Raw genomic sequence first — 27,766 nt, 5'->3', positions numbered from 1 at the left:
TAAGGAACAAACGTTACTATGATAGGATCTCTAATCAATATAATTTTTTATCTTGTTAATATAGCCAAATTCCCAAATTGCTAATTATATCAAGCTCTGCACCATAGATAGCATCTTTCAGAACTATAAAAAAATATAATGAAAAATGTGACAGTGTAGGTTAAAACTATAAAGATGAGATAATACAGTTTATTTTAATACAGTTTACAAAGTTTTCAAACCTGTGTGAGATCTATTGCTATGTTGAAACAGTATTTCTGCAAGCTTTTTCTGAGTTTAATTATTATTAAAATGTTTTCTGAGATTTTTTAACTCACTGATATACAGGAATCACTTTGGAAAATTTTTAAAAATCTTCAACCATTTTGCCAGTTTTAAATTTTTTTCACCACCAGTTTTACTTATTAAATAATGCAAGTGTTGTGGTAGCCTTATCACATTGGAGTCTGGAAAGCAAAAATAACATGTTAAGCTGTCACTTATAAATAGGAATCATTTCTAAATAATTTTTTAATAAACACAGTAGAACAGTGTTTCTCAACGGGGGCAATATCGCCCCCAGGTGGGTGATTTTTCCATGTTGGGGAGGCGATTAGCAACAATTTATATTTTTGGGGGCAAAAAACAATTTTCTGGGGGCGACATAGTAAAACATTATATTAAGAATAATTAGATATTTTATTCATTACATCGTACAATAATTAAACAAATAGCATTCCTATAATCCTTCTTCCTTCCACTTTTAACCCTTTTCTGTCACGTGGCAGGAATTATAATATTCGAGGTCCTGATTAGCCGATTGACGAAATTTTTTTCGAAGTGAAGGGGGCGATACTACGTAACAGTTTTATCGAAAGGGGAGACGATTCGTTAGAGGTTGAGAAACACTGCAGTAGAGCATCGATTATCCGAATACTGATCAACCAGAACATCAGTTAATTAACTGAAAGCATTCCAGTTGGCAAATTCAAATTTTCGCTAGTGCTGTGGAGCTGCAGCACTCTCCCTCTCCCTGCCAACCTAAACTGTAGGTCTACTTTAATGTACTACTTTGTGTAAGATATGTATTTGTAAGACGTGTGATACAAAATATATACAGTAAAGCTTTGTATTTAATATATTTTTTCGTAAATGATCAGTTATCCAAAAAATCACTTATCTGTACAACCCTAGTCCCAAATTGTTTTGGATGATCGATGCTCTACTGTAATTCCAAATAACATATTTGATCATAATGCTTAAGTGGTATTCCACATGTTCTGTCATGTCAAAATTTTTATGCTTTAGTCTAGTGAAAAAGATTAAAGTGAAAAAAATATTACTCCAAAAAATTCCCCAAATTTTCCGTCAGTTGATAAAAAAGCCCCAATCTGGAAATGCTGGGTGGTATTGCAAAAAAAACTGCTTTCGGTTCTCAACATCACTTCCCGCTTTCCTGTTTGAACTTGCCTTGTGACATCATGACATTGCTTATGCATAGTGCATGGGATTCCCATCATACAGGAGCTCTTTATTCTGCTGTTTTTCCAGAAGCATGCTTTGTGTTTCAATTTCATGCTGAATATTGAAATAAGCAGACCAAATTTTATCATCACTTTAATAAATATATCACCAAGTAGCAATTTTGGCACTATGCAGTATGACCCTTGGATATAGACATTGAACTTGTTTGTCATTCTTCTTAATACCCATGCCCATAAAAATCATTCCTTCACAATTCTAAAACACATCCTTACTAACTCCTTCACTAAAAAAAGCTGTTTGCATTTTTGCTGCTATAAAAATTAAACAAATGCTATTTCATAGACTGACTTTTTGTCTTTGATTCAAAATGATACACTTATAATTTATTTGTCATATTAATTTGAGATAAAATAATCTCCTTTTGCTTTAAAATGAGTCAATAACCATAGTTTTGCTAATATAAAACTCCACTATAAAACTAGTAGTAATACAACTGCAATTTTTTAAATACCAGTATATGTTGAAAAATGTTCAATCAAGTAAAAAGTTTCTGGATTTCTAAAAATTTAAAGATGTAAAACTTGCGATACTACTTGTGTAAACAACTTCTGTCTATGATGCAAAATCTATCGAACTACATTTTCTTTGTTGATTGAGATGGAACACAATTTCTTGGGTTGTGATGTGTGAAATTTTGTAAATGATGGTTTCAGCATATAGGTTTTTCTAAGCTAAAAGTTATGATAGTTTCTGACAAGATAAATCTCATAGTTCTAATATTCCTATTTCTGAAACCATCCTTATTTTCACTAGTGACTAAAAATATATTAGTTGACCACAGCATAATGAACAGTGCTAAGAAATTTGTGGATATTTCTTAGTGATTCTTTCTCAGCAATAAATAATTTTATCCAGGCAAAATGTAGAAGTTGATTTATTGTTTCCATTTTAAAACACTACAGTAATAATGCTATCTGTTAGAAATCTTTATAACTTCATACTTAATGGAAAAAAACTTCAAATTTATATCAACTGAAACATTATACTAGCTTTTTTTATTCTCTAGGAAAAAATATAGAGCATTATTTTCTGAGGCTCTTTTGTGACATTTACTTTTTTATATCACATATTTTTAGTATCTGAAGATAGAAATAATATTTCCAAAATACTAACAAGCAAAAAGTTCTTGAATGAAATATTCCTAACATCTAAAAAAATAGACTTTTTTTATTCAAAGATTATTTTAAAGAGTTAAGTAAAAATGTTTGAACAGAAAAATTAAACATGTTGACTTTAAAAAATTTTTAATAGTTGAATCTGTTTTTAACAATAATATCGCATTTTAAGAGACTAAATGAAATAAGTTAATTTGATATTCTTTAATATAATTTTAAGTAATTCTATTTGTTTAAAATAGAGTCATTTGTGGATTATATTTAACTATACACAGTAGTTAATCTGTTGCTAGTTTTCATAAAAACTCATTTTCTTCAAATAATTCAAACTAAACAATAAACTTTTGTTCTGGAAATCTAAACTATAATTTATTTAGCATGAGCTTCCTTATGCTTAGAATATAGAATTAAAATACAGTATTTTGAAAAAAAAATAAAGTTTATTTCAAACTAAAAACACTGCTTACTCAGCTTAAAACAGTTTTTATTGCCATTTTTGATTAAACAGTATAAAAAGTTTAGCTCTCACTATTTTCTAAAAAATAAAGTATTTTATTTACACATTTTTTCTTGTGACATCCTAAAAATAACTTTTACATATTCCATTTGATCCTGATTTATATATTTTTTTTAATATGTAAATTTAGGTTGACCCCTTAACTGTTTGATGAAAAATGAAACTAAAAAGAATAGGATAAATAAATTTATGATTTGTACATAAATACATTCTTCTATTATAAATGAAAAATTTATATAAAAATGTCATAAAAAATAATAATAATAATAATTTTTAAAATATAAAAATTCAGTTAAGTTAATAACAAAACAAAAAACTGTTAAATTTGAGGTTACCAAAAATATATTTAATTAACAATGTTTTCAATCTTAATTTAGGTCATCTTCAGCTAGTAGAATAAACAGAACAGAACAAAGAAAAGAATTTGTTCTGTTCTTTGTTTCAAAATTCAGCACAAATTACAAATTTTAAAATAAAAGATACAGGTAAATGGAATGTACACATAACAAAATTAAATTTCATTTTAAATAAAACTATAAATAATAAACTGATTGTAACATCAAAATAACAAATAAGTCTTCCAACTCCTAATTAATAATTTTTTTAGTTCTTTAAATAGTTTCAAGGATATTTAATTCTCATCCTACGAATCCCAAAATAACTGAAATTGTTAGTAAATCAAACTGGACACCAATAGTTCTTCACATCAAGAAAAAATAAAACTGAAAGAAAAACCCTGACTTTTGATATTAAACAAATTTTTTAAAAATTGTGGTACTTCTGGTATGTCTTGGGTAGTGGCTAAAGTATCACATGTTGTATAAACATGTAGTTACTTATCTTTTTAATTTGTTTGACATTGAAAGCCAGAGTTTCTCTTTCGATTATGTTAGTTGCTCCTTAAAACAAAAAAGTTAGTTAGAGTTTAAAGTTTAAAGTTAGAGGGAAGAAAACTAGCTCTGAGTTTTTGAGTTTCTAAAGATGTATGCTAAATATTATCAAAAGAAGTAAATAAACTAAGGAACAAGGAAGCAATTAGTTAAAAAAATTCTACAATACATTGTTGCATATTATAAATGATGCATGATACAATATGATGGTGCATCATTCTTTTGTTGTTTAGTTTTGAGTATGATAAATAGGAATAAATAGGAAAAAAAATGAAAATAATGAAATGTTCAAAAAAAAAGGAACAAGTAGGAATGAATGTCTATTTGGATGGTGAAAAAATAGTAGTAGTCAATGAGTTCATGTACCTAGGAATAATAATTACCTCAGACGAAAGTTGTGGAAGAGATGTTACAGCAAAAATAGCCCAAGCAAAACAGGCATTCTACAGTAAATGACAAATGTTAACATTGAAAAATATATCAATCAATGTTAGGAAGTAATTCATTAAGAGCTTCATCTGGAGCAAAGCACTGTACGGTTCTGAGACATAGACACTCTGAAAAGCAGAGAAAAGAAAACTAGAGGCTTTTGAGATGTGGTGTTGGCGAAGAATGACACAATTGTGGACAGAGAAAAAGAGGAATGAGGATGTTTTAAAAGAGGCAACAGAGAAGAGACAGATTTTGTCAACGATAGAGTAAAGGAGAAATGACATAACTGGCCACCTAATTCGGCACTCAAAATGGATAAATGTTTTATTGGAAAGAAAGATAGAGGGCAAAAGAGGTTGTAGAAGACCCAGAGTGGAATATCTCGATGAGTTATTATGTAAAAGGCCTTACCAATAGATAAAACAGCTAGCTAAGTGAAGAGAGAAGCTGTAATATTGCACAAATCCATGTTTGCCCACCAACCATTGGTTGAGGAGTTTTGAGTACGTGTATGAACATATTTTCTTTATTAATTAACTAAGTAATGAAACAAATAATATAGAGTTTAGCAATTAAATTACAGAACTGAATCTAATATACAGGGTAGACACAAGTCCTGTTACCACTACAAAAAATTAATCACATGTTCCATTTGTTGTTTGTTTCAAAAAAAAGAAATGAAAAATGGCTGATTCAAGTAAATATACCATTGAAGAACATACAAATTGCTTGTTATTTAGTTTATAAAAGGAAAAAAACAGAAAACAACGGAGGGGGTGTGCCTATACATTGTCATTTGGAATATACCCAGTTTCACAGAATATTTCCATGTTGATTTCATGGACAATCTCAACAGTTACTTGACTTCACTGCATTTTTCACATCTGGTAGAGGGTCTGCCACTTCTTCAATTATCATTTGCATTACCTGTTGTAAAAATCTTATGCTTCCACCCAGAAAAGTGTTCTTTTTGGAGGAGGCTGTCATCCAAATCTTTGCTGGAAGTCTGCACACATCTCTCCCATTGTTTTCCCTGTTCTTACCTTTTCATAAACAAACTAGCAATTATATATTCTTCAATGCAATATATTCTTCAAAACAAACAACAAATGATACAAACAATTAATTTTCTATAGGGATTATATGACTTTATACCCATCTTGTAGAAATAAAACGAGAGCAATCAGAATAATAGCTATTGTAAACATGTTGAATAAAAGATTCAGCATGTATATAAGAGTTAACATGTTAAACATGTTAACTCTTTTATATATGTTTTTAAAAATTCACATATTACTTGTCAGTTACTTACAATTATGTTAAAGATATAAATAAACAACAACTAACCCGTTATATATAAAGACCAACAACTGCCGAATTATCGGGTTAGCAAATGGCTATAGTAATATTAATAATTTAAGTTAATTTGGTACTAGAGTTAGGCGTTAGGCGCCATCTCTTGCTAAATTTAATAATTAGAATTTGTAATTAAATAATTTAAATAAATTTAGGCTTAACTTAAATTAACTTAAATTATTAATATTACTATAGCCATTTGCTAGCCCGATAATTCGGCAGTTGTTGGTCTTTATGTTAAAGATTTTGTATTGTGAAAATGATGGTTATTATTTGTTATGATGAACAAAGAGCAAATGTTAAATTTTATAGTAAGTTACTTAAAAATATGACTGAAACCTGAAAACAAAAAAATATTGTGTAGTACATGATTTATTACTATATTTTTTTGATGATTTCTAAAATCAGGCAATTTCAATCTCAAAAGTTGAAAGACTGTTGTAGACAACAATTATTGCAGGCAACAATCACAAAGAACTTTTTCTGTCAAATTCAAACAGTGAATAAGTATTATGCACAGATATTTTTGGATTCTTTGTTTAAGAAATAATTTATTAAATCAAATCATAGTTCAAAAATAAAACAAATTCAAAAATAAGAGGTCTAGTCTTAAATCTTGTTATAATGTGTAGTCTTTCTGCAAAATACAACAATAAAAAAATCAAATCCTTTTTTATTCTTTCATTTATTTTCCTTAGGCTATTTTTTTGTACCCTACAATCAAATAAATACTGAAATCAAGACAATTTCAGAATACAGATATTAAATGCACTCTGACAAAATTTATTTGTTTAAAAAATATGTGATAAATACAACAAGATTATTTTAAACAATATCAAGTTTATCATTTCAAATGCATCATTTAAAGGATTTACAAAGTATTGCAATTCAACTGGCTGTGTAAATCCTTTGAACATTAACAGAATTGTATAAATATATTTAAAAGTTAGACAATATTAAATTGAAAAATTACAAAGTTTCTTTGCACTTTTAAGCAACAAATAAATATGTGTTAGCAAAGTATATTCTGTATACTGATAATAGAACCAAGAAAAATATAATTTGTAGCAATTTTTTAAATAGATCAATTTAACGAAATTTAATTTTACAACTTTAAATTGTTTTTAAATAGAAAAACCTGACTGCTCGGCAATCAAAATCAATTTTTCAGATCTATAGTATAAATAGATTTAAACTTGTAAAGGAAATTTAAACCTTTTTGACTATCTATATATATATATATATATAAACATTCTACATATAAAAACAATTCAAATATATACCTAAAAAAAGGAATTTTATACTTCTGTATGCCTCAGAAAAGTTAATTTACAGAATTCAAGTAATTGTAGTAATATGAAGATGTCAAAATAATCCATTTCTGAAAATAAATACATCTATTTCTTTATATTACGTTATTCATTTATCACGGTGTATTTTCTTATAGACTTTGTAATGAAATGGATGATATTTTTGATACTGTTATTGATCGTGTGAACAACGAGAATTGCATTTAATTTTGTTTGACAATAGTCTAACCCTAATATTAGGCTTAACAGTTTACCTGCAGAAGATCGTTGAGTATCGATGACACTTTCGTCGTCTTTTACAGATTTTTCTTCACTAGAAACAGTGGTACGTCTTTTTCTTGGCTTTGGCATCTTCGGTAGTTGACAATTAAAAAACCAATCCTTTATTAACTTTTGCCACAACACAAAATGAACAAATCATTACACATAATAGCCATTCGAATGATACAGAGGGCGCCTCCTAAGCTTTACAGTAAACATAATAGCAGAACAGCATGAATTCGGGATAAACTCTACCATGATTCGTCCTTCGACCGATTTAAATTACTTCCCCTCTTCTATTAACTCTGACTAAAATTATCTTAAAATAATCATTTATATGGTTTCATCTCTCTCTTTTTCATGCAGTAAACGCGTTTGTTTACAAGCAGAATATAAAATTAAACATCAGGATTATCGTATTATTAAATGTTCCACTCCAAGAGGAGTACTGCACTGAAAATACAAAGAATGTAAATAAAATAGAAAGTTAAATCGTATGGAATAAGTATTCTGCTTTGAAAGTAAACCGAATAGAGAAGGATTTTCGTATTAAACTATTCTAAAATTGAATCCGTTTGATATACTACAATATAAATATGGTACAGAGAAATCTACATATAGATTTTTCTTCTCTATTCTTTGTATGAAATGTTTTTTTGTACATGTTTATACATTTATTACAAATGTTTTTACGTTACATTGTTATAGTATGGTTACTTTATCGTTATCACTTTATTTATTTTCGTTGAAGATATGTGTAATAGGAAATACAGTTAGACATGTTTAAGATATAATAATATACGAAAATATGACTTAATTCTAAACTGTTGTGGAATATTCATATTATATAAATTTTTAGTTCTGAAAACTGTTGCCTTATATAATAAATTTTTTTATTTCTATATTGAAATGATTGTCATCGAAATCTATTTTTATTTCTCTTATTTTTATGTGTACATTCTGCTTTTCTTTTCTTATAAACACATCACATATGACACTAGGTATAATTCATTATAATAGATTTTAAATTATATTTTTATGAAATCACAATTTTTTCACCATAAATAATTTGGTCGTATATTTTTTATTTCAATGTAAATCCATTCTGTTAGAGAAGTACTGTACATATTTATACATCAGTTTAAAGCACTTTTAATTACAACTTTTACACTTATTTATTACAAATAGCCTATACAAGTCTGCTACCGAATTGAACGTTATTCTGGCAAAATGTGTATGCTTCAAACAGAATAAATGCAATCTACTAAAGCTACTGAAAATTATTATACTCTTTCGTGTATTACAATGAGTAAAAGTTTTCTATAGTGCGTTTATTGAAAAAGTCTTGTCACAAATGTAATTAAATTTGGGATCACCCTAATCTAGAAAGCTTGTATGAGTCTCGGGATTGGAGCAAGTCCCTTTTGTCATTTTTTTCTTTGAACAAATGAAATACGTAGCATATTTCTTTATTAATCAAAAATAGTCTTAAATATTTTCTTTTTTGTTTAAAAAATAACATTAATTTATGGAGGTAGGAATCACTACGGGCCCCTAAATGTTTTCTAGCCCGAGAAAATTTCCCCAACACCCCATCTCTTTACGGCCCTGTTTCTCCCTCACGAAGCGCGAGGGAGCGTATTTGTACTCTATTTATCCATTAGTTTTAGTACAATACAACATTAAATATACTCGTAACTTTTGTGGTTACTTCATTAAAATTATTACTTTGAAAGAAATTGTGGTTATGTGGTATCGTGGTTATAATTACAACGTAGTCATTATAACCTCAAAATTTATTTCATTTAGCGGTAAGTATCTGTGTGTTATTTTACCTTTATTATTTTGTTTGAAATATAATTGTGTAGCCTACTATCTAAAACTATAAGAAAATCTTTGTTTTATCAGAATAAAATACATCCTTAAAAAGTCATAGCTCAAATGTGCTCTTACACTCAATGTGTACAAGAGAGTAAAAGGTAACATCAAAAGGACGTTTCGATTGGATGGCCGAGCGGTCAAGGTGGCATCCTACCGCTCTGGGGGACCCGGATTCGAATCCGAACGGGTCGAAAAATCCCAGGAATTTTTCGGGAGATGGTCTATCTGGATGTGTCGGGCTCTCCTTCCCTCACCACTCAGCCGTCCTATTGTGGGTCTGGCCGAACCCATAATGGGCTTGCTAAAAAGGGCCTTCTTAGTGCCCAAAGGGTGGAAAGAGCTAAAAATAAAAATAAAATAAAAAAAAGAGAGAAACATCAAAAGGACAGATAGGTCATATTAAAACAATTAATAAATGCATAAATTGAAGTTTTATTAATTATAATAATTACATAACCAAACGATCGCCTTAAATAATCGGACTATAACATACTGTATGTATATATATATATATAATCGAGATGGGTTGATAATAATAATAATAAGCGCAGAGCCCAAACGGTTAGGAGTTGAAAGTTGAAATTTGGTACACAGTTAGGGTACGTCACGAGAACGTACACTAAGAAGGGATTTTTCGAAATTCCCCCTCCCGCGGGAGAGAGAAAGAGAGGATTAAGGCGTACCCTGAAGAACTCGGCTTCATAATGTGAATCCGTCTCTGTAAACCATACAATCTGGTAGACGTGTATGTACTAACTCGGCTTCTACTGTACTATTTTAGATGCATTTTTTTTGTTTGTTTGTTTTTAACTGCGTTTTAGTAGGGTACTACATGGGGATGAAAGAAGTGTATTCCTTAACAATGAAAGTGTTAAGAGAAAGAGACGTGCAAGACTTACAGGCGCAGTTGCGTTTTTTTTGAGTTTTTGCGGGAAATCGAACATGTTTTTAGATCCATCCAAAAATTCTCTAATTAGTCTGGAAACAGGGGGACCTAATTCTTGCATTCTGTAAAAACGGGTAAGATTGGCTATAACGTAATAATCTTAATCTTCGCTATCGCTACTTTTTGCCTGAGCAACGCCGGGCTTATCTGCTAGTACTATAATAAATAATACATTATTCAACCAGTGTTGTTTACTACCGGATTGTATACGTGCACAACGATCGTATTGCGGATGGCTCGATAAACCATATTTACCGTCGTAAAAGTTTTTAAAAAACAATGTTTAGAAGGTCTATCAAATAAATTATTATTTTGTCCATATGGGAATTCTTAAGCTTCCTTGTCCCCTGTAGATCCGACCCTGCTCGATATATTGTTGATTGGAGCAATGGAGCACTCAGGATTTAATCTTTGGGGAATCAAGTTGAACGGATAAAAAAAATTTTAATGCGAATTCAATGAAATCCCTACCTTATGTAACTGCTAATTTATAAGTAGTATAGAAATAGAAAACACGACACAATATGAATTTTAAAAAATGAATTCTAATTAAGAAAAGATTTTTGGGAAGTTAGTTTTGGGAAGTTTTTTTTTTTTTTTTTTTTTTTTTTGGAGGAGGATGCCAGAGCTCCTTGGCTTCCTGGTGATCCATTGGATTGGAGGCCGTTCTCGATGAATTTTAACTTTGAAATGATCTGCAGAAACAACTGATATCGATACAATTATATTTTCAAAAATTTCCTTTTTGATTTAAATACTAAAATAAACAATGGATGATCGGTTAACGAACACTTTCGCGAAAGATTTTTATATTCGGGCAACGAACACATGTTCGGATATGTTGAAACACCTCACAGAACACAAGAAGAAGCGAAAATAATGAATACCGATGATTGGTCTTCCCTAGTCTTCAGGCAACAATTCAAAACTTTTAGGAGCGCGGGAGACGTCGACATCGACGCTCAATCCGGTATATACGGATCAGATAGTATTCCTCCGAATTTTTAAACTCTCCCTTGTAATTTCAGCCTTTTATTTTTTTGACAAACAATTCTTTTATAGTATTCGTGAGATGTCGGGCAGGTACTCGTTAAGTTTCGCGTCGGTTTTTATTTTCAAAAGGTGAGAGTATAATAGCAAAGGTAGAGAGTGGGCAGATGTCTGATGTTGCTGGGCAGTATGACTTAAACAGGTCTACAGTAGACTACAGTTCAATCTTATCTACGAAGGATACAGTATAATCAAAAAGACTCAAGCAGCTAAAGGAGTAACAAAAATTACATCTGAGAAATAAAGAACATTGAAGAGCTTATAATGGAATCTGAAACTGATCTGATGACAGAACATCAAGAACTCTTGAATGAAGAACACGAAGAAACTCGGCGAGATATGTTTTCTTCTGAAGAAGAGGATTAATGCCGATATCTGCTATTAGAGATCTTTTGAACAACAGTCATAGAATGGATGTCAGAACAACAGTCATAGATGGCATCCAAACCAGGTTGAGGTTAATAGGCTTGGGGATCTCTTCTATTACAATGCTATTAATTACTTCAGAAAAACCCTGAAGAAGAGAGAAAAGCAATGGACATTAGACAGATTCTTTAACCCTCACAAACGGAAAAAACATCACTAATAAAAATGCAAGGCTTTGTATATATCAGTGGCGTAGCGTAGTGGGGGCGGCAGGGGCGGCCTGCCCCGGGCGGCACTTAGGCACATAGGGGGGCGGCAAAATTTCACAATAAATAATAATATCTTGTAAAAATACCTAAATAAGGGAGCGGCGAAATTTTCCTCCGCCCCGGGCGGCTGACACCCACGCTACGCCGCTGGTATATATGTATTTTTATTATTACATATAAATAAACGTAGTAAGAAAATATCTATTTTTCATTTTTTGGAGTCTCCAGAACGAATTAATCAAATTCCCATACAAACCTATGGTAAATCGATAATCGGTTAACGAACAATTCGGATAGCGAACAAAGTCTTGGAACGGATTATGTTCGTTAACCGATCACCCACTGTGCTAGCAAATTTGCGAGGCTCCTGTAAACGCGATGCTTTAGGCGTCGCCTCTTTTGCCTATATGTAGAGTCGCATCTAATCGCATATCGAGCTTCACTTCAAGTTGAAGAGAGTATCAAGGATAAAAAGGCATTTCGATGACCTGAACCGAAACGAAAAAGGATCATGCCAAGTATTTCCAAATTCGAAGAGTTTAATTCTACCTTGGATATTACTGTATTATCACCCAGTTGAAAGTCAGATTTAGCGGCTTTGAACCTTAAAACCAAAATTGTCAAAACTTTCTCAGCTAAATTTCTTGAAAATTGACTGAAATAGAAGACAACGTATTGCATTCTGCTAGACCAAAACTTTCCAACACTTACCACGCTGACTGGCTTCCTGAGATAGATGAACAACTGTTGGAAGTTCATAGAATAACTGCTTTAAAACTTATCTAAAACATTATACCGTATAGCTGAAAAAAGCTTTCCAGCCTAGCTCTGATTTCCATTAAGGAAGATTGTGCTAAGAAACTACATACGTCGGATATTAAAATTTTCAAAAAGGTTGAAGAAACATATAGCTCGTCAGTGAAAGAAAATGTCAAAAGTGATAAATGGACGTTCCAGTTACTCTAGTCTTCAGTAAAATATTAAAAAAACAATTAAAATTAAATAAAATTTTCAGAAAACAATAAAAGTTATTGAAAAATTGGTCCATTCGGATATGTTGGGCCCCGTCCCTCACCACCCGGCCTCCTCATTGTGGGCCTGGCGAAATCCATAAGCTTGAAAAGAGGCCCTTTTAGTGCCCACAGAGCGGAAAGAGCTAAAAAAAGCACTTTTTTGTAAAATTTTGGTTTCGGTTGGAGGTGACGAACATTTTGTTTTTAATTAAGTTTAGGCTACTATCCTTTACAAAAGTTATAATTTTGTGTAACTTACAGAAACCATTTAAACATTGTAAATAAAAAAGAGTTTATTAAAAGATTGCGGCCTGAAATTTACTGCAAACCAAAATTTTCGCCATGGCAGTATTACCGTCGCTCTCCCTCCCATATGCTTAGTATCCAGCAACTATATACAAATTCTATTTAATTCTAAACCCACATTATTATTTCACATTTAATGACTTGTATATTTTTAGTAAATAAAAAAATATATATGTGGAGGTTTAGACGAGTAACATTCCTAAACCGTTAAGATTTACGAGGGTTCCGGGGGAGACGAGAACGACAAAGGGGAGAAGTGGGAAAGACGACAGTTGGTGACGGCGCGAAAGGAAGAAAGAACGAATGACGTTACGATGAAAGGACAAAAGACTTTACGAAGAAGATTATCGTTCTATCAAGACGGTTGCAAGACTGTTGTCAATTCTGGTTCTCTCTATTTTTATCTCAATCACTATTCCCTCATATATAATAGGCTGTTGTTTGATTTTGATGATAGCCGAAGTATGTTCTTTTACACGTAATAAACGCATTTAAACGCGTTTATTACGTGTAAAAGAACATTTTTTTAATTGATACTTACCGAGAAGTTTTAAAACAATGTACAGGAAGCTAAAGGTTACAGAAAAGAAATGTTTGCTTGACATAATGTATTAAAGAAAAATTACTGCGCCAAGTAATAAATTTTATTAGACGAAAGAAAAAGAGATAGGTCGAAGAATGAAAGTAAAAGAATAGTGACAGCAGCACCCGGTATTCCCAGGTCGTCTCCAGGGTCCTAGAATATAAGGTTAGCTCATACAGCCGATTTAGCCACTTCCTGCCAGATTCCGGATATACGTCATCCCTAGTCGATCCGTGGTCGAGCGACTGCTTCGCCACAGTACGCGAAGGAAGAAAATTTTGGAATTTCACTATTTTTGTTACTTTGTGCAGCGTTTTCAGACTCATAATCTTCGGAGGTAAATATATCTATCGTTATTACTATTATTAAACATAATTATATCGATAAAAATTGTACAGAAGTAACAAAAGTGTTTCTAGAACCGTTTGATATTCTGTTGTTGTCTTTACTCTAAAGCAGATGCCATCCTCTTTTACTTTTCTTATTACTTTGACCTTTATTTTGAGATTTTGTGGTTTTACTTTCTTTATCATTTCATTTTCTATCTGTTGCATATTTGTTGTGCCACATTTTTCATCTGTTTTTGGATAAAGGATTAGTGCGAAGCTTCCCCCACTACCTTCGTTATCAAGCTTGGTTCTTAGTGACTCGTTTATGGATCTAGTAGTAGAGGTGGGTCTGGTATTTATTTTTGTGACGTCCGCATAGGAGATGGCTGGGGCAGATGAGGCCGCAGGTGCAGGGCACTGATGGGGAGTTGAGCGAACTTTCCTTAGTATGCCGTGGAATTGTCCCAGGCATGAAAAAAGACTTGTGACTCTTTCTCAAACTTCCTTCAGTTCCTCTGTTTTGATAGAACCATATTTCTCCGGCAAGAGGTCTAGAATCTTCATAAAATGTAGATTTGCTTCTTTTAAATTTTTTTCTTCTAGGGAGCATACAGTTTCATTGCCACTTGGTGTCTCGGTGACATTTTTCGAGTGTTTGAGAGAAGGCATATTGATGGAATTGTAAAGTCTGTACAACCAACCAGGAGAGTGAAGTGTGATTGTTAAGAAGAAAGAGCCACTTGGCAGACAGACTCTATCCCAGAAGAATAAATCTTGCTGGGACAGAGGGGAAAACAAACTGGTTGGTTTACAAGTAAAATTGGATACTCACCAGTGCAGACTAAACAGATGGAATTTCTGTTAAGTAATCCAAAGGTACACCCAGGCCTATAGATGAGTAGCACAAAAGTTTCAGGGTGCGATGAACAAGGGATTCAGAAAGTGGTGTGTTGTCGATAAATCCAAAGGGTGTGGTTCCAGAAGTAAGTCTTCAAGAACACATAAGGGGGAGTCCACTGGGAGGTAGCTGGCAAAAGAAGGAAGCAGACTGACGCCCTGGAGTGAAGAGAAGACACACAAACTCCAAACACACCGCAGAAGGCGAAGTCCGAGGTTGATAAGAATCTTGGTAGGACTTCTGCGGTTGCGATCTTACCGTGCTGGGGCCTTTGCCGGCAGCAAAACGGTAACTGCTATCGGGTATAACCCCGTAGGCTTTTCCTTTTTATCCGATTTTTCTTTCTGTGATTTCTGATTTTTTCTGGCTTTTCAGTCGTTTAAAAGTCATTTTCTTTCTGATTTTACCTATTGAAATTGAAAGAAAACTCTATACCCCACTCATTTTCTCATGTCATTGATGGGAAAATGGAAGACAAAAAACTCCATATTTTTTCAGCTGGAATCGAACTGGCCCACGCACTGTTCGTTTCTAGTCCTCTGCGATGATTCTTCGATTACGTAATTTAAACTTTAAGATTCAAACTTTAAATAGCTATTTAAGGAAGATTTTTTATTTTCATTAATTTATATTAATTTAATTCGTTAACATTAAATTGACGTAAATTGAATATAAGGTTAGCTCATACAGCCAATTTAGCCGCTTCCTGCCAGATTCCGGATATACGTCATCCCTAGTCGATCAGTGGTCGAGCGACTGCTTCGCCACAGTACGCGAGGGAAGAAAATTTTGGAATTTCACTATTTTTGTTACTTTGTGCAGCGTTTTTAGACTCATAATCTTCGGAGATAAATATATCTATCGTTATTACTATTATTAAACATAATTATATCGATAAAAATTGTACAGAAGTAACAAAAGTGTTTCTAGAACCGTTTGATATTCTGTTGTTGTCTTTACTCTTCGTTCTGTAGAAATTACAGAATATGGTTACGGATAAAATATATTTATTACTGAAATACTAAGAATAGTTTTATGCGTGTATAAAAATAGTATCTGCACGATGAAACGACGACTACAAATAATAAGCAGGCCCCGTAACAGGATGGTAACACTTTTAAGATAACTCGAGATGTAAAAAAGAAATATTGTTTATTATTAATTAATATAACTTTTTAAAATACGCATATTTACGTAAAATGCATAGAAATGTTTTATATATTTAGTATAAATTTATTGTAGTGTTATTTATTTGTATAATAATTTTTATGTAAGAAATGTTAATACTACTTTTTACCACTTCAGAATATTATATCTTGATTAGACTTATTTGGAAAAATAAAAAAATACCTAATTTTATTATTATTTTTTTTAGATGCCAAGAGCAACATGTGCTGTTGCAACTTGTAATAACAGCTATTGTAAAACAAAGTTATTAAACAGGAAAGTTAGTTATTTTACATTTCCTAAAGATCCAATAATAAGGAGAAAATGGATCCATAATTGTAAAAGAAAAGATAAATTTAATCCTGATTCTTGTCATGTTTGCTCTGATCATTTCACAGAAAATGATTTTGAGAGAAGTTTAAAAGCCGAATTATTAGGTTTATTGGCAAGACCTAAACTAAAAAAAACTTCATTACCGACAGTAAATTTAGGAAATACAGAAAATGAAAATATTAAGCAGGCAAATGAAAGAGAGAATCGTTTATTAAAAAGAAATAGAAAAAACCTGATAGAAAAACTTTTAGATGTAAATAAACAGGATAAACCAGAAGAATCTCTTAACAAATGTAACGATTGTAAAACTTTAGAAGATCTTAATTTTAAATTAAAACATGAAAATTCTATTTTAAAAATGAAGATTAAACATATTGAGATAAGAATGCAAGCAATCCAAAGAAATCTGAAATTTTGGAAAAGTAAAACTGTCATCATTCAAAAAGAACACGAAAAATTGAAAAAAATAAATGAAAAAAATAAAAAAGATTTTGTTATAGTCAATATTGAAAGGTACCTTTACAGAAACACAAATATATAATCTGCTGGAGAGAAAAAAGAAAATTAAATGGAAGAAAGAAGATATGAATTTGGCATTTACTTTGAGATATTTAAGCATAAGATCATATTTATACTTAAGAAATCAAATGAATATCCCGTTACCTGCAGTTTTGACACTTCGACGATGGGCTTCAAAAATAAATCTTTGTCAAGGCATATTAAATGATGTTATAAACATCATGAAAATTAAAGGCTTTGAACTTTCAGAAGAGGAAAAACTTACAGTTCTTCAGTTTGATGAGATGAAGGTAAATACTGTATATACTGTACTCATATTGATAAAACCACATAATTCAATAATTATTTTAAGTTTCTGTTTTAACATTTTACTGATATTTCAGGTAAAGCGTATATATGAAAATGATAAAGTGAGGGATAAAGTTGTTGGACCCAATAATCAAGTTTTAGTAATGATGGCAAGAGGACTATTTGCATCGTGGAAACAACTAGTTTACTTGGATTTTGATGTTAAAATGCAAAAAAAAACTGTTATTTACTGTTATTTCAAAACTTTTTGATGCAGGATATACTGTTGATTGCTGTTGTTAGTGACTGTGGTGGACAAAATATAGGATTATGGAAGGAATTAGGGGTAAATATATTCAATACTAAATTTATACATCCATCTAATGGAAATAATATATACTATTTTCCAGATGCACCTCATTTGTTAAAACTCATTAGAAATTGGTTTTTAGATACAGGTTTTGTAACTTCAGATCATACATTAATAAACAAGGACTCATTACAACAGTTACTTTAAATAGATTCCAATGAAATAAAAGTTTGCCATAAATTAAAAGAAGAGCATATTACGTGTCAAAAATTTCAATGACAAAATGTTAGATTAGCTTGTGAATTATTTTCTAACTCTACAGCTATTGCTATTAAAAGATATATTAAAACTGAAAATGCTTTAGCAGCTTCTGAATTTATATCATCAATTAATGCATGGTTTGATGTTATGAATAGTTCAACACCCAATTTTCATTACAAAATTGATTATCCCTCCAAATGTGCTTATGGCATTAACATAACTGAACAAAATAATATACTTGATAATACTTACACATCTCATACTTTCAATTATTCTGTATCTAAACAATCACTTCAAACATTTCAAAAAGGAATGCTTATATCTATTAAATCTATTAAAGATTTATTTTTCGACCTTAGTTCAAAATTTCCTAAATACCATTATATCTTAACATGTAAAGTAAATCAGGATTCTTTAGAAAATCTATTTTCACAGATTCGAACTAGAGGTGGTTTATATGATCATCCTAGTCCACTCGAAGTAATATATAGAGTAAGAATGATAATTTTAGGCAAATCACCAGGAATATTGCAAAATAAATTAAACACAGAAGATCAGATAGCTGAAAATTATTTAATAAATGAAATGTTTGAAGAGGCAGATTTACTGCAAGAAGTTTCAGATGTGTCTAGTTCTAAAGAACAAGGAATATCTGAAAATTCATGCAATGTAAATGATGATGATTTATGTGAGATATCTCAGGAAAATGTAGAATTAAAAAATGATGGATTACAATATTTAGCAGGATGGATTGTGAGAAAATACAAAAAAAAATATCCAAATTTAGGAAGTGTCAGTCACCAAAATAAATATGAACATAATTATACAATAATGTCCCTTGTTCAGGATTTATCTTCTGGTGGGCTATCACAACCATCAGAAGATTTCTTTAATTTAGTTTAAAAAATGGAATCAATTTTTACAAAAACTGTGAAACAGCATTTCAAATGTAAAACGGTTTCATCTATTACATCATTAATTAAACAAACAATTAACTTGCCAGAAGACATTATATACACGTACGTAAAGCAACGTATATGGATTAGACTGAAATTTTTGAACAATTTAATTAAATATGATCGTTCTGCTGCGAAAAGAAAAGTAAATTGTAATAACAATAGGAAATTAAAAAAAGTTTGTACCTGATTTAATTGTTTTTACATAACACTTAATTTGTATATATTGGTATCAATAACATGTTTATAACATAAAAAATTGTTCTTCTGAAACTTAATTTGTATAAATATGTTTATAACACAAAAAATTGTTCTTTTGACAAAGGTATTTTTGTATATGTATGAGTAAATAATATCGTTTTTGGTACATGAATATTAAAAATTAAAATAGACCAATATAATTTTTAGTTTTAAAAAAGAAGTCGTTTGACGATATAAATTAAATTAATTCATTTATATATAAATCACCTACGTAGAATTTACCAAAATTAATCTTTTAAGAAACTATTGTTGTTATAATATCATAAAATAGATAAAATCGATTTCGTTTACAAATTAGAAAAACGCATTTTAATTTCAACTTTACACGTAAAAATTACCAAGATTTGCTCAATATTCCGGATTTTTCTTATTTATAATCCAGTTTTATTTACATTTAATAAAATATAAATCGTAATTAATGAAATATTAGCGTGTAATTAAAGCTACGAGCCTCTGATCGGTAATGTTTTTACCATAAGGAATAGTAAGATATTTCGTTTTCGACTAGGAGTGACGTCAAATAAGCAACCAATGAGAAGCGTTTCTTCTCTATGAGCTAACATTATATTCTAGGACCTTGGGTCGTCTCCGCCCCAAGTACTGAGCGGGCCCGACGTTCCTTGACTTCGGTGATCGGACGAGAACCGGTATTTTCAGCGTGGTATGGCCGCTGCCCGAGACAAATCGCCTGCACAGCATCACTTATGCATATTCGTACCCAATTCGCGCTTCGAATATCGCTTTTTGTCCTTCTTCCCATCACATTCCACTTTAAACCAGGTTTTCTTAAAGCGTTCGATATTACATCGACAGGATCGATGGGGGAAAAGTTCATTAAAAATTGACAATATCAGTCAATTTTACTAACTTAATAAGACTTATTATATGTGTAATATTATAAATCAGGCATCTCAAACTCATATGATATTACGGGCCACATGATCTATTTTGTATAAGTCGGGGGCCGCATGTTTTCAATGTTCAAAAAATTAATAAAATACGATTTTTAGAATGATTATATTATGTATTTATTAGACTCAATATATTGTATATTATACGTACTGTACAGTACATAGACATTTTATATTTTATATTATTTTTTAAACTTAAAAATATTTTATATTTTTATAAAAAAAACAAAAGTTATAATAAGAAATAAACAAAATCGCAGTTTAATATTACTTTTTAGAAGATATTTGATAACGTTTTTCACAAAGCGAGTCATCAAAATTTGGTTAAATATATTGAGCTGATGCAATTTTTAAAATTGATGATAAATGTTGATCGGTTAACCTCGACCTTTCTGAATTTTTCTGTTATTTTTTATTAAAGAAAATAGTTGCTCGCATAAATAAGTGCTTCCGAACATAGCCAGTATACGGGTAACCAACGATAACATTTTAGGAAACTGATCTACAGCTAAATATGTGTAAAAATCTGAAATTCCAACTTCCATATATTTTTGCTTCAGCAAATTATCACATTGGATTTTAATTAATTCCATTTGTAAGTTTTCATCAACAGTTTCAATATCGATAGATAGAGATGAAGTAAAAAGACGAAATTGTAATTCGCAGCTTTTAAAATTAGAAAATCTTCGATCGAATTCTGTTTCTAACAATTTAATTTGGTCAGCGTATTCTGTAAATTTTAATTTAGGTGATTTAAGCAATAGATATTGGCAGCTTTCAAAGCTTTCTTTTCCTATATGTTTGTGCCAAAGTAGATCATTTTTTAATTAAAGCGATTAATGAGATATAATGTGTATATAAACCGTAGCAAAGAACAACAATTTAATGTATTTATTAATTTCCATTTTGCTTTAACAATTACAAATCTTTAACAACTCCATTGCATTTGGGCTTAACGAAATTTAACAATAAAAAGAGTGAAAAGTATATCCCAAAACAAGTGGAAAGACCCCATTCGTCGTCTCTGACGAAAACCATCAATTGTTATATAAATGGAGCTTTGTAGGAAAAAATCATTACCACTAATTGTGATATTCGGCTTAACAATGTTCAAAAATACCTAAATCTAAACGTGGTCTGAACTTACCAATGGAATCACCGCAAATGATGCAAAACTCAAAAATGCTCGCAACAAATTGTCGGAGTTTTCTTGTTGCGTCGCCACGAAATTTAATGTAAAACGTTTGGATTTTTCACCGAATTTCGTGATTTTTGCGCATCACTGTCGCTAAAAATACGGATCATTCCTTGCATATACATTAATGTTAACAGTAATATGAATTCAAAAATCTAATACTCTCGTGTTTCGTGTCTTTATAAAGGTGGATAAAAATTTCGATTTTGTGATCATCCTCCGAACCGAAAAAAGAATAGACTTAAAGTATAGTAATCCCCGTCTTATCTACCAATTTGTTAATAGGATGGGATGACGCCCGACATATTCGGGACAGGCCAGTCGTGAAAAATTCGTGGATTGTTCACTATAATTTGATCGTGGGTTTCCCAGAGAATTAGCTCATAACTTTAATTGCCTTGGAAATTCATTTCTGTAATAACAAATATCTGAAGAAGTCACGCATAAGGGAATGGATATATAAAGTTGAGCGAATGGAGTTAGTAGCATTACATAATTAGTTAACCGGATTTCTCCCAGTGAAGCGCGATTCTATATTGTAGAATTGAACATAGACTCGTAACTTATTATGGTGAAAGGAGATAAGATGTCATCCCTCATTTATTTTCAAAGTCAACTAACTTAATGTTTCGTCTACGCTTCTCCCTACGCCCGAGTCGTTGATAATAGTTAGACTATAGAGGAAAAATTCGTCAATGATGAATAGAGCTCTACAAGCGCTCCCTTCTGCTTCGTTTAACACTCCAAATTTTCTGGCAATTCTGGCAATTTTTTGTCAGCCAATAGGGGAAAGTCTACTTATCCCACTCCTCCGTGTTCTCTATCGGTGTTTAACCAGGCGCGATGACATAGATAACTATCGGTGGAACATGCCACTACTTCGCAATTTATGCGTTTAAGTTCGAGTAATCTCTCGTTGAAAGCGATTATCTCTGTTTGACAAACGTAAGAGTCCATGGGAAAGAAGATGAGAACCAAATATCTTCCTATATAATCTGAACGGCTGATTTCTTTTACTCTTCCATGGATTACGGCAGTGGCACAAAAATCTGGAGCAGATTCGCCCGGATACAAACGCTTTCTCTTTGCACCGCTTCGGTTTACTTTCTTATCCGCCATCTTAATGTTATTTCGAATTCTGCCACGTGTAAACGTTCCAACATATTTTTAAACGAAACGATCGCCGGTCCGTGCACCGCGCATGCGCTTCGAAACGATGTTGATGTTAATTTTTTTAAAATTATCTTCTAGCAGGATCTGCCACGCTGCTGAAAGGGCCAACTCTTCTTTAAAATTGATCCAAACACGTTCAGGAATTCCTCAAGGCCAGGCCTGCACAGTTTTTCCTCAAAGGATTTCCTGAATGTGTGTGGCAGCGTTAAAGACTCCCACAAGAAAACCCTCTCTTGTTCGTTCCACGCGAAAAACAACGTGTTTCAAGATGACAAAACGAAGATTTCTCTGTAAAATAATTAACTCTTTGTGGTTACCGTTAAGACGATGACAAGAAATATGTTTAGAAAAAGTGAATGTTTATGATTTTATGTGAATTTAAAACAGGATAAGTAAAAAGTTGCAATGGAGAATGTTGTTGCTAGAACGAATTTACAAATTGTCTGCAATAATTTAATTCATTAATTATACATTAATATAATTGTGAAGAATTTGATTTATAAATTGCAAAAATTTCTGTGAAAATATCAATATACCGATTGACGAAACAATAAACAATCGACAATACAAATAATAAGAATGTAATATGACAATCGGGCGTTTTAATTGTTTGACTTCATTTAATGCGGACAGACGAAATTCGCATCTCTCCGGATTAAATGGGGGCGGAAACCCAAATCCTCCGAGCCTTGACCTCCTCGTGGTGCCCCCGGGATTATCCTTTCTGCCGCACTCCCGTGTGATCTGACCGGGACTTTTTTCTTTTGTCACATTAGATGACGCGTGTCTGTCCGGGGCGTGTCCTTGGACGACACGATCTTGGGCGTGCCTAGGGCATGTCTAAGAGAAAGAAAAATTATCCTGTCGGTGTCGGGCAGTGGGTCAGATTGGAATAATGCAAACAAGGCAGGGGGTACTCCTCCCCGTCGTGTCTCCACCTTGTCGTGGTGGGGAGGCTTGGTGATCTGTGCTGCAGTGTCTCGATGAAATTTTTCGTCAGTGTTGCGGTCAGATCCAACTAAGAGAGACACATGCCTGAACTTGAAAGGCACGGTGCAGAGGTAGCGTTCTGCCTCAAATTTAAGTAAGCCTTGTCAGAAAAGACATTTGGCTGCTGACAACCACTCTTTTAATTACTGGAATTTTATTACTTCAGTGTTTATATTAACCGTAATAATTTATTTATTTCAAATACAATAAAAAATGTCGTTGGACAATAGATTTCACTTTGATTTCAATAAAAAGTAAAAATACCCTTTAAAAACAATTTAGAAGTCAAAATACATGCATAGCAGCAGATGAGCCCAGCGTTTCTCGGGCAAAAAGTAACGATAGCGTATGATTAAGATTATAGTCGATCTTACACCTTTACACCGGGGAAAAAATTTTGGAAATTTCCGTGGACCCTGGTCCTAAAACGAATTAGTTCGAAAACAAATGACAATCTACTTAGTATTCAGTTTAATTGAAATATTATTGAATACATAAGTGATTCACATAAGTTTACATAAGATCTAATGTCATGTTGCATAAGTTTTGTGACAATGTTTCTATTGTCATCAAAACTTAGCAACAGCAATTAATTTCACGAATCAATAATTTAACAAATTCTTGGTGGTAACAACTGGCATGAGTTTAGAAAATTCAGAAGTTTTGGGTAATCCATTTTGGAAATTTTTATGTTGTCCAGAATTTGCTGAATATGAAAGCTTTATGCTCTTAATATCAGGTAGATGTGTGTCAAATATTAAGTTTTAAATAATTTCTAATTAATATCAAAAATCATTCCCAATTGAAGCAATTTTGTCTTTGTTATTCCATTGAGTCATATGTAATGTTTCCTGTAAGTTTTAGTAACCTTATTTACATAAAAAAAAACTCTTATTTAATCCCATGTACAGTACTGTACATTGTCCTTCATTAGATAACATATTATCATCAATCTAGTTATTTTTTAATGTATTACAAGAATCAGCAGATTTTGATTAAAAAAGTTTCAATGTATTTCTGGATTAACTTCTTTTGAATTAATACTTTTTGAAGAAATCAAGAGTTTGTAACCTTAACTGCCAGATCGAGGCTATAAAAGGAATTAGGAACTTTCTAATCAGACTCTATAAATTTTTGTTGGGTGGCTATCGCAATGTGGGGTTGAGCATTATCATGTAATAAAATTCTCTTCTGTTTGTCAAATATGGATGTTTTTGCTGGAATTTTTCCAAATGCAGATAGTATAAAATAGCATTTACTGTTTTATTTGGCTTCAATAACTCAAAATACAGTATTCTCCTCATATATCTCACCATACAAATAGCAATATCTTTCAAGGATGAAGACCACGTTTTGGTTCTGGAGCTGGAGTAGCCTTAAATTTAACTATTGTTTTTCACAAATGACATTAGCACACAATACATACTTCCTATCCCCAGTTACTATTGTCCAGAAATGGGTTTGCTATTGCTTATTAAGAAACAAAACACCCATCAATCTGGATTCGATTCAGTAACATCACACGAAATCCATAATCCATACTTGTTTATCTTTCCTAGTTAGTGCAATTGCTTAAACTGCAGTTGATTGGAACACTCCAAGTTTTTCTGAAACTTTTCATCTAGATAATTTTGGATAAGCTTTCCGTATTGCAACAACTTCAGCATTTTCTAAGCTAGAAGATTGTGCTGAGTGAGGCTCATATTCAAGATCGAAATTCCCTATCCTTTAATCAGCACTGACATTTTCTGATACTGCATATATTATTGCTGTAACTATAGTGTTAGTTTTTAAAAATTCATATGACATTAGATGTCTTAAATGTTCTTCTCAAAAGCTCATTCTGAGTGACATTAACAATTTAACTTTTTAAAAGTAATCAAAAACTGTTATTAAAACTTAAGTAATTAAAAAATCAGCACTTGGGCTAATAGGTGATTACATAAGTTATGCTATAACATGAAAACAAATAGAAAAACATTACTTACACCTCAACCCAATTGAAAATAGTTTACAAATATATATTTGAATTGACAAATTTAACTATTGCTTAATGTATGCTAAAAACTATTCATTTTATACTTACCCATTTTTTATTTAGGGTTGAAAACAATTTAACACACTTATTTTTGAATATACTGTATTTCTTAAATGGCAAATTTACAATTTATTCATACCAGTTCTCTAATTACACATTTACCAATTAGATGATTTAAGAATAGTTAAGGCAACAAGGTTTTTGAATATCTTTTGTGTATTTGTATATATACATTATTGAAATAAATTTATTGACAGAACTAGAAAATCTTGTAGCGATCAGGAAAAAATGAAGCAACACTAATCTAATTTTCAATAAACTCATTCAAGACAATAATAATCAAAATGTTTGCAATTATTATTTTCATGAATGATTAAAACTTTTAAATTTGTAGATTATACAGAAGTTATAACTCCATCTATTCGACGGCCGGATGGCCGAGCGGTAAAGGTGGCAGCCTACCGCTCTGGGGGACCCGGATCGAATCCGAACGGGTCGAATAATCCCCAGGAATTTTTCGGGGATGGTCCGTTCGGATATGTCGGTCCCCGTCCCTCACTACCCGGCCGCCCCATTGTGGGCCTGGCCGAACCCATAATGGGCTTGCTATAAGAGGCCCTCTTAGTGCCCACAGGGCGGAAAGAGTCAGAAAAAAAAAAAAAAAAAAAAGGGCATGTGGAACCGAAAAACTATTTTATTTTATATGCTGCTTTTTTCAAGAATGGAAGTTTGTTTTTTTCAACTATATTCCAGAACTTCTCATCTGATAAAATGGATTTTAGGATAATGTCGTTCTGAAGATCCAAAATTTTTATCTCTACCCCTCCAGCCTACCTCCTCTGGAGAGACCCGGGATCGAATTTGATCGGGTCGAAAATCCCCAGAAATTTTTCGGGATGGTCCAAGTGGATATGTCGGGCTCCGTCCCTCATCACTTGATATAGATATATTCATTTATTATAAAGGAGACAAACAAAAATGTATTTGAAAAAAGCATAATTTGAAAAACATAATAAAACAAATATTTGTTTTATTTGGGTCTGTAATTAATCAAAAACGACAAAACACCATTTTAAAGTGATTTTTATTCAAATAATATATTTATAAATAATATGTAGCCAAAAATGTAGCCACGTCAAATTTATGTAACCCAAAAAGTAGCCAATGCGCCAAATGATATTTTTTAAGCCAAACTAAAAAAATGGTAGCCAAATTTGGCGCAAAGTGGCCAAATATGGCAACGCGGATGAGCTCCAGACAAATGTCTTCGTTGTCACGGCAACCATAGAAACGGACCGATTCATTTCATTTTAGGTATGGGAAATTTGGTTGGCGAAGATTTGGCGCGAGAGGAAAAAGAGATCGGTCGCGGTTCGCTGTGTTGGATGCCATTTCTACTTTTGTGTGGTTAATCATTAAAAATGAGAAAACTTTTACATAGCATTTTACTGAAAACTGAAATAATTTTATTTTTATCGTGGTCGCACAGCGGCGGGCACACATAAAACGATCGGCGGGCGCTATGGTGCCCGCGGGCATAGGGTTGGGGACCCCTGATGTAGATAATATTAAATTGCATCCGGCCTGTAGGCATTTTATTGTAAGCATGAAATACAGCTAAAACGATTTTAAAAAAGGACTTTGTTTTGCGGGTCGGGAACGGATTAATCCATTTATATTGTTTCTTGTGAAAAAATATATTTCGGTTTTAGAACAAAATCAGTTTTCGAACAACTTTTAGGAACGAATTAAATTCGAAAGCCGAGATTTGACCGTATTAATTTCGAAATTATGAAAATTTATCTTCAAATGAGCCGCTCGTTTGCAAAATCGATTAATTCCACAAAACAAAAAATAAAAGTATCGATAATATACATTATTATTTAAAATTACTCTTAAACTTTAAGTTTAAATAAAACGATGTAGAATTTTGATTTTATATGTCATATAACGACATATAAAATTCGTTAAGCAAAAAATATAAAAGTAATAACAATTATACTAATGGAGTTAATCGATTTGGCTTGTGAACTGCTTAAATATTATTTTTAGTCAAATTAAATACTATATAAGAAAATTACATTTAAATTATTCTGAGTGCACCTGTATATATATTTTTTCTTTTATTACTTTAGTCGCCAGGGGGAGTATGAACTTGTCAAGAAAGGTTTTCTTGTCTGTAAATGATTTAAGTTCAGAAACTATTTTATAAGAGTAACATAATGGCAGAAGAATTAAAGAATAACATTCAAAGTTATCAAATTCAGTTACAACAGGTAATTAAGTACATGTGTTAAAATAGACAAGAAATGATTTGA

At 31.8% G+C, this 27,766-nt stretch overlaps 4 protein-coding genes across 9 annotated transcripts in view; 2 read left to right on the top strand and 2 right to left on the bottom strand.

Annotated features, from left to right (window-relative positions):
• Positions 1-7,643, bottom strand: part of LOC136972206 (putative leucine-rich repeat-containing protein DDB_G0290503) — a 119,463-nt gene extending 111,820 nt beyond the window's left edge. For 3 of the 5 annotated variants that reach the window (XM_067266769.1, XM_067266789.1, XM_067266783.1), the window contains exon 1: positions 7,399-7,643. In XM_067266769.1, the coding sequence (XP_067122870.1) occupies positions 7,399-7,495 (97 nt within the window). In that variant the 5' untranslated portion in view covers positions 7,496-7,643. The remainder of the gene's footprint in view (positions 1-7,398) is intronic. The other 2 variants (XM_067266766.1, XM_067266777.1) reach the window with 1 other exon arrangement.
• LOC136972479 (THAP domain-containing protein 1-like) overlaps positions 1-19,070 on the top strand; it is a 306,926-nt gene extending 287,856 nt beyond the window's left edge. The window contains exons 2-4 of one of the 2 annotated variants that reach the window (XM_067267080.1): positions 16,422-17,059; positions 17,333-17,355; positions 17,449-19,070. In XM_067267080.1, the coding sequence (XP_067123181.1) occupies positions 16,422-17,059; positions 17,333-17,345 (651 nt within the window). In that variant the 3' untranslated portion in view covers positions 17,346-17,355; positions 17,449-19,070. The other variant, XM_067267076.1, reaches the window with a different exon arrangement.
• A 2,975-nt stretch (positions 19,071-22,045) lies between these two features.
• LOC136971906 (peroxiredoxin-1-like) lies at positions 22,046-22,366 on the bottom strand. Its single transcript, XM_067266434.1, has one exon. The coding sequence runs from the start codon at positions 22,364-22,366 to the stop codon at positions 22,046-22,048; it is 321 nt and encodes a 106-aa protein (XP_067122535.1).
• A 5,227-nt stretch (positions 22,367-27,593) lies between these two features.
• Spf30 (Splicing factor 30) overlaps positions 27,594-27,766 on the top strand; it is a 41,430-nt gene continuing 41,257 nt past the window's right edge. The window contains exon 1 of the mRNA XM_067267059.1: positions 27,594-27,724. Within this exon, the coding sequence (XP_067123160.1) occupies positions 27,671-27,724 (54 nt within the window). The 5' untranslated portion in view covers positions 27,594-27,670. The remainder of the gene's footprint in view (positions 27,725-27,766) is intronic.

Source organism: Centruroides vittatus, unplaced genomic scaffold (assembly GCF_030686945.1).
Source record: "Centruroides vittatus isolate TY-2023 unplaced genomic scaffold, ASM3068694v2 contig_1057, whole genome shotgun sequence".
Taxonomy (NCBI): domain Eukaryota; kingdom Metazoa; phylum Arthropoda; class Arachnida; order Scorpiones; family Buthidae; genus Centruroides; species Centruroides vittatus.
Note: the sequence above shows the minus strand (reverse complement) of the source record. Positions and strands in the feature narration are given on the sequence as shown.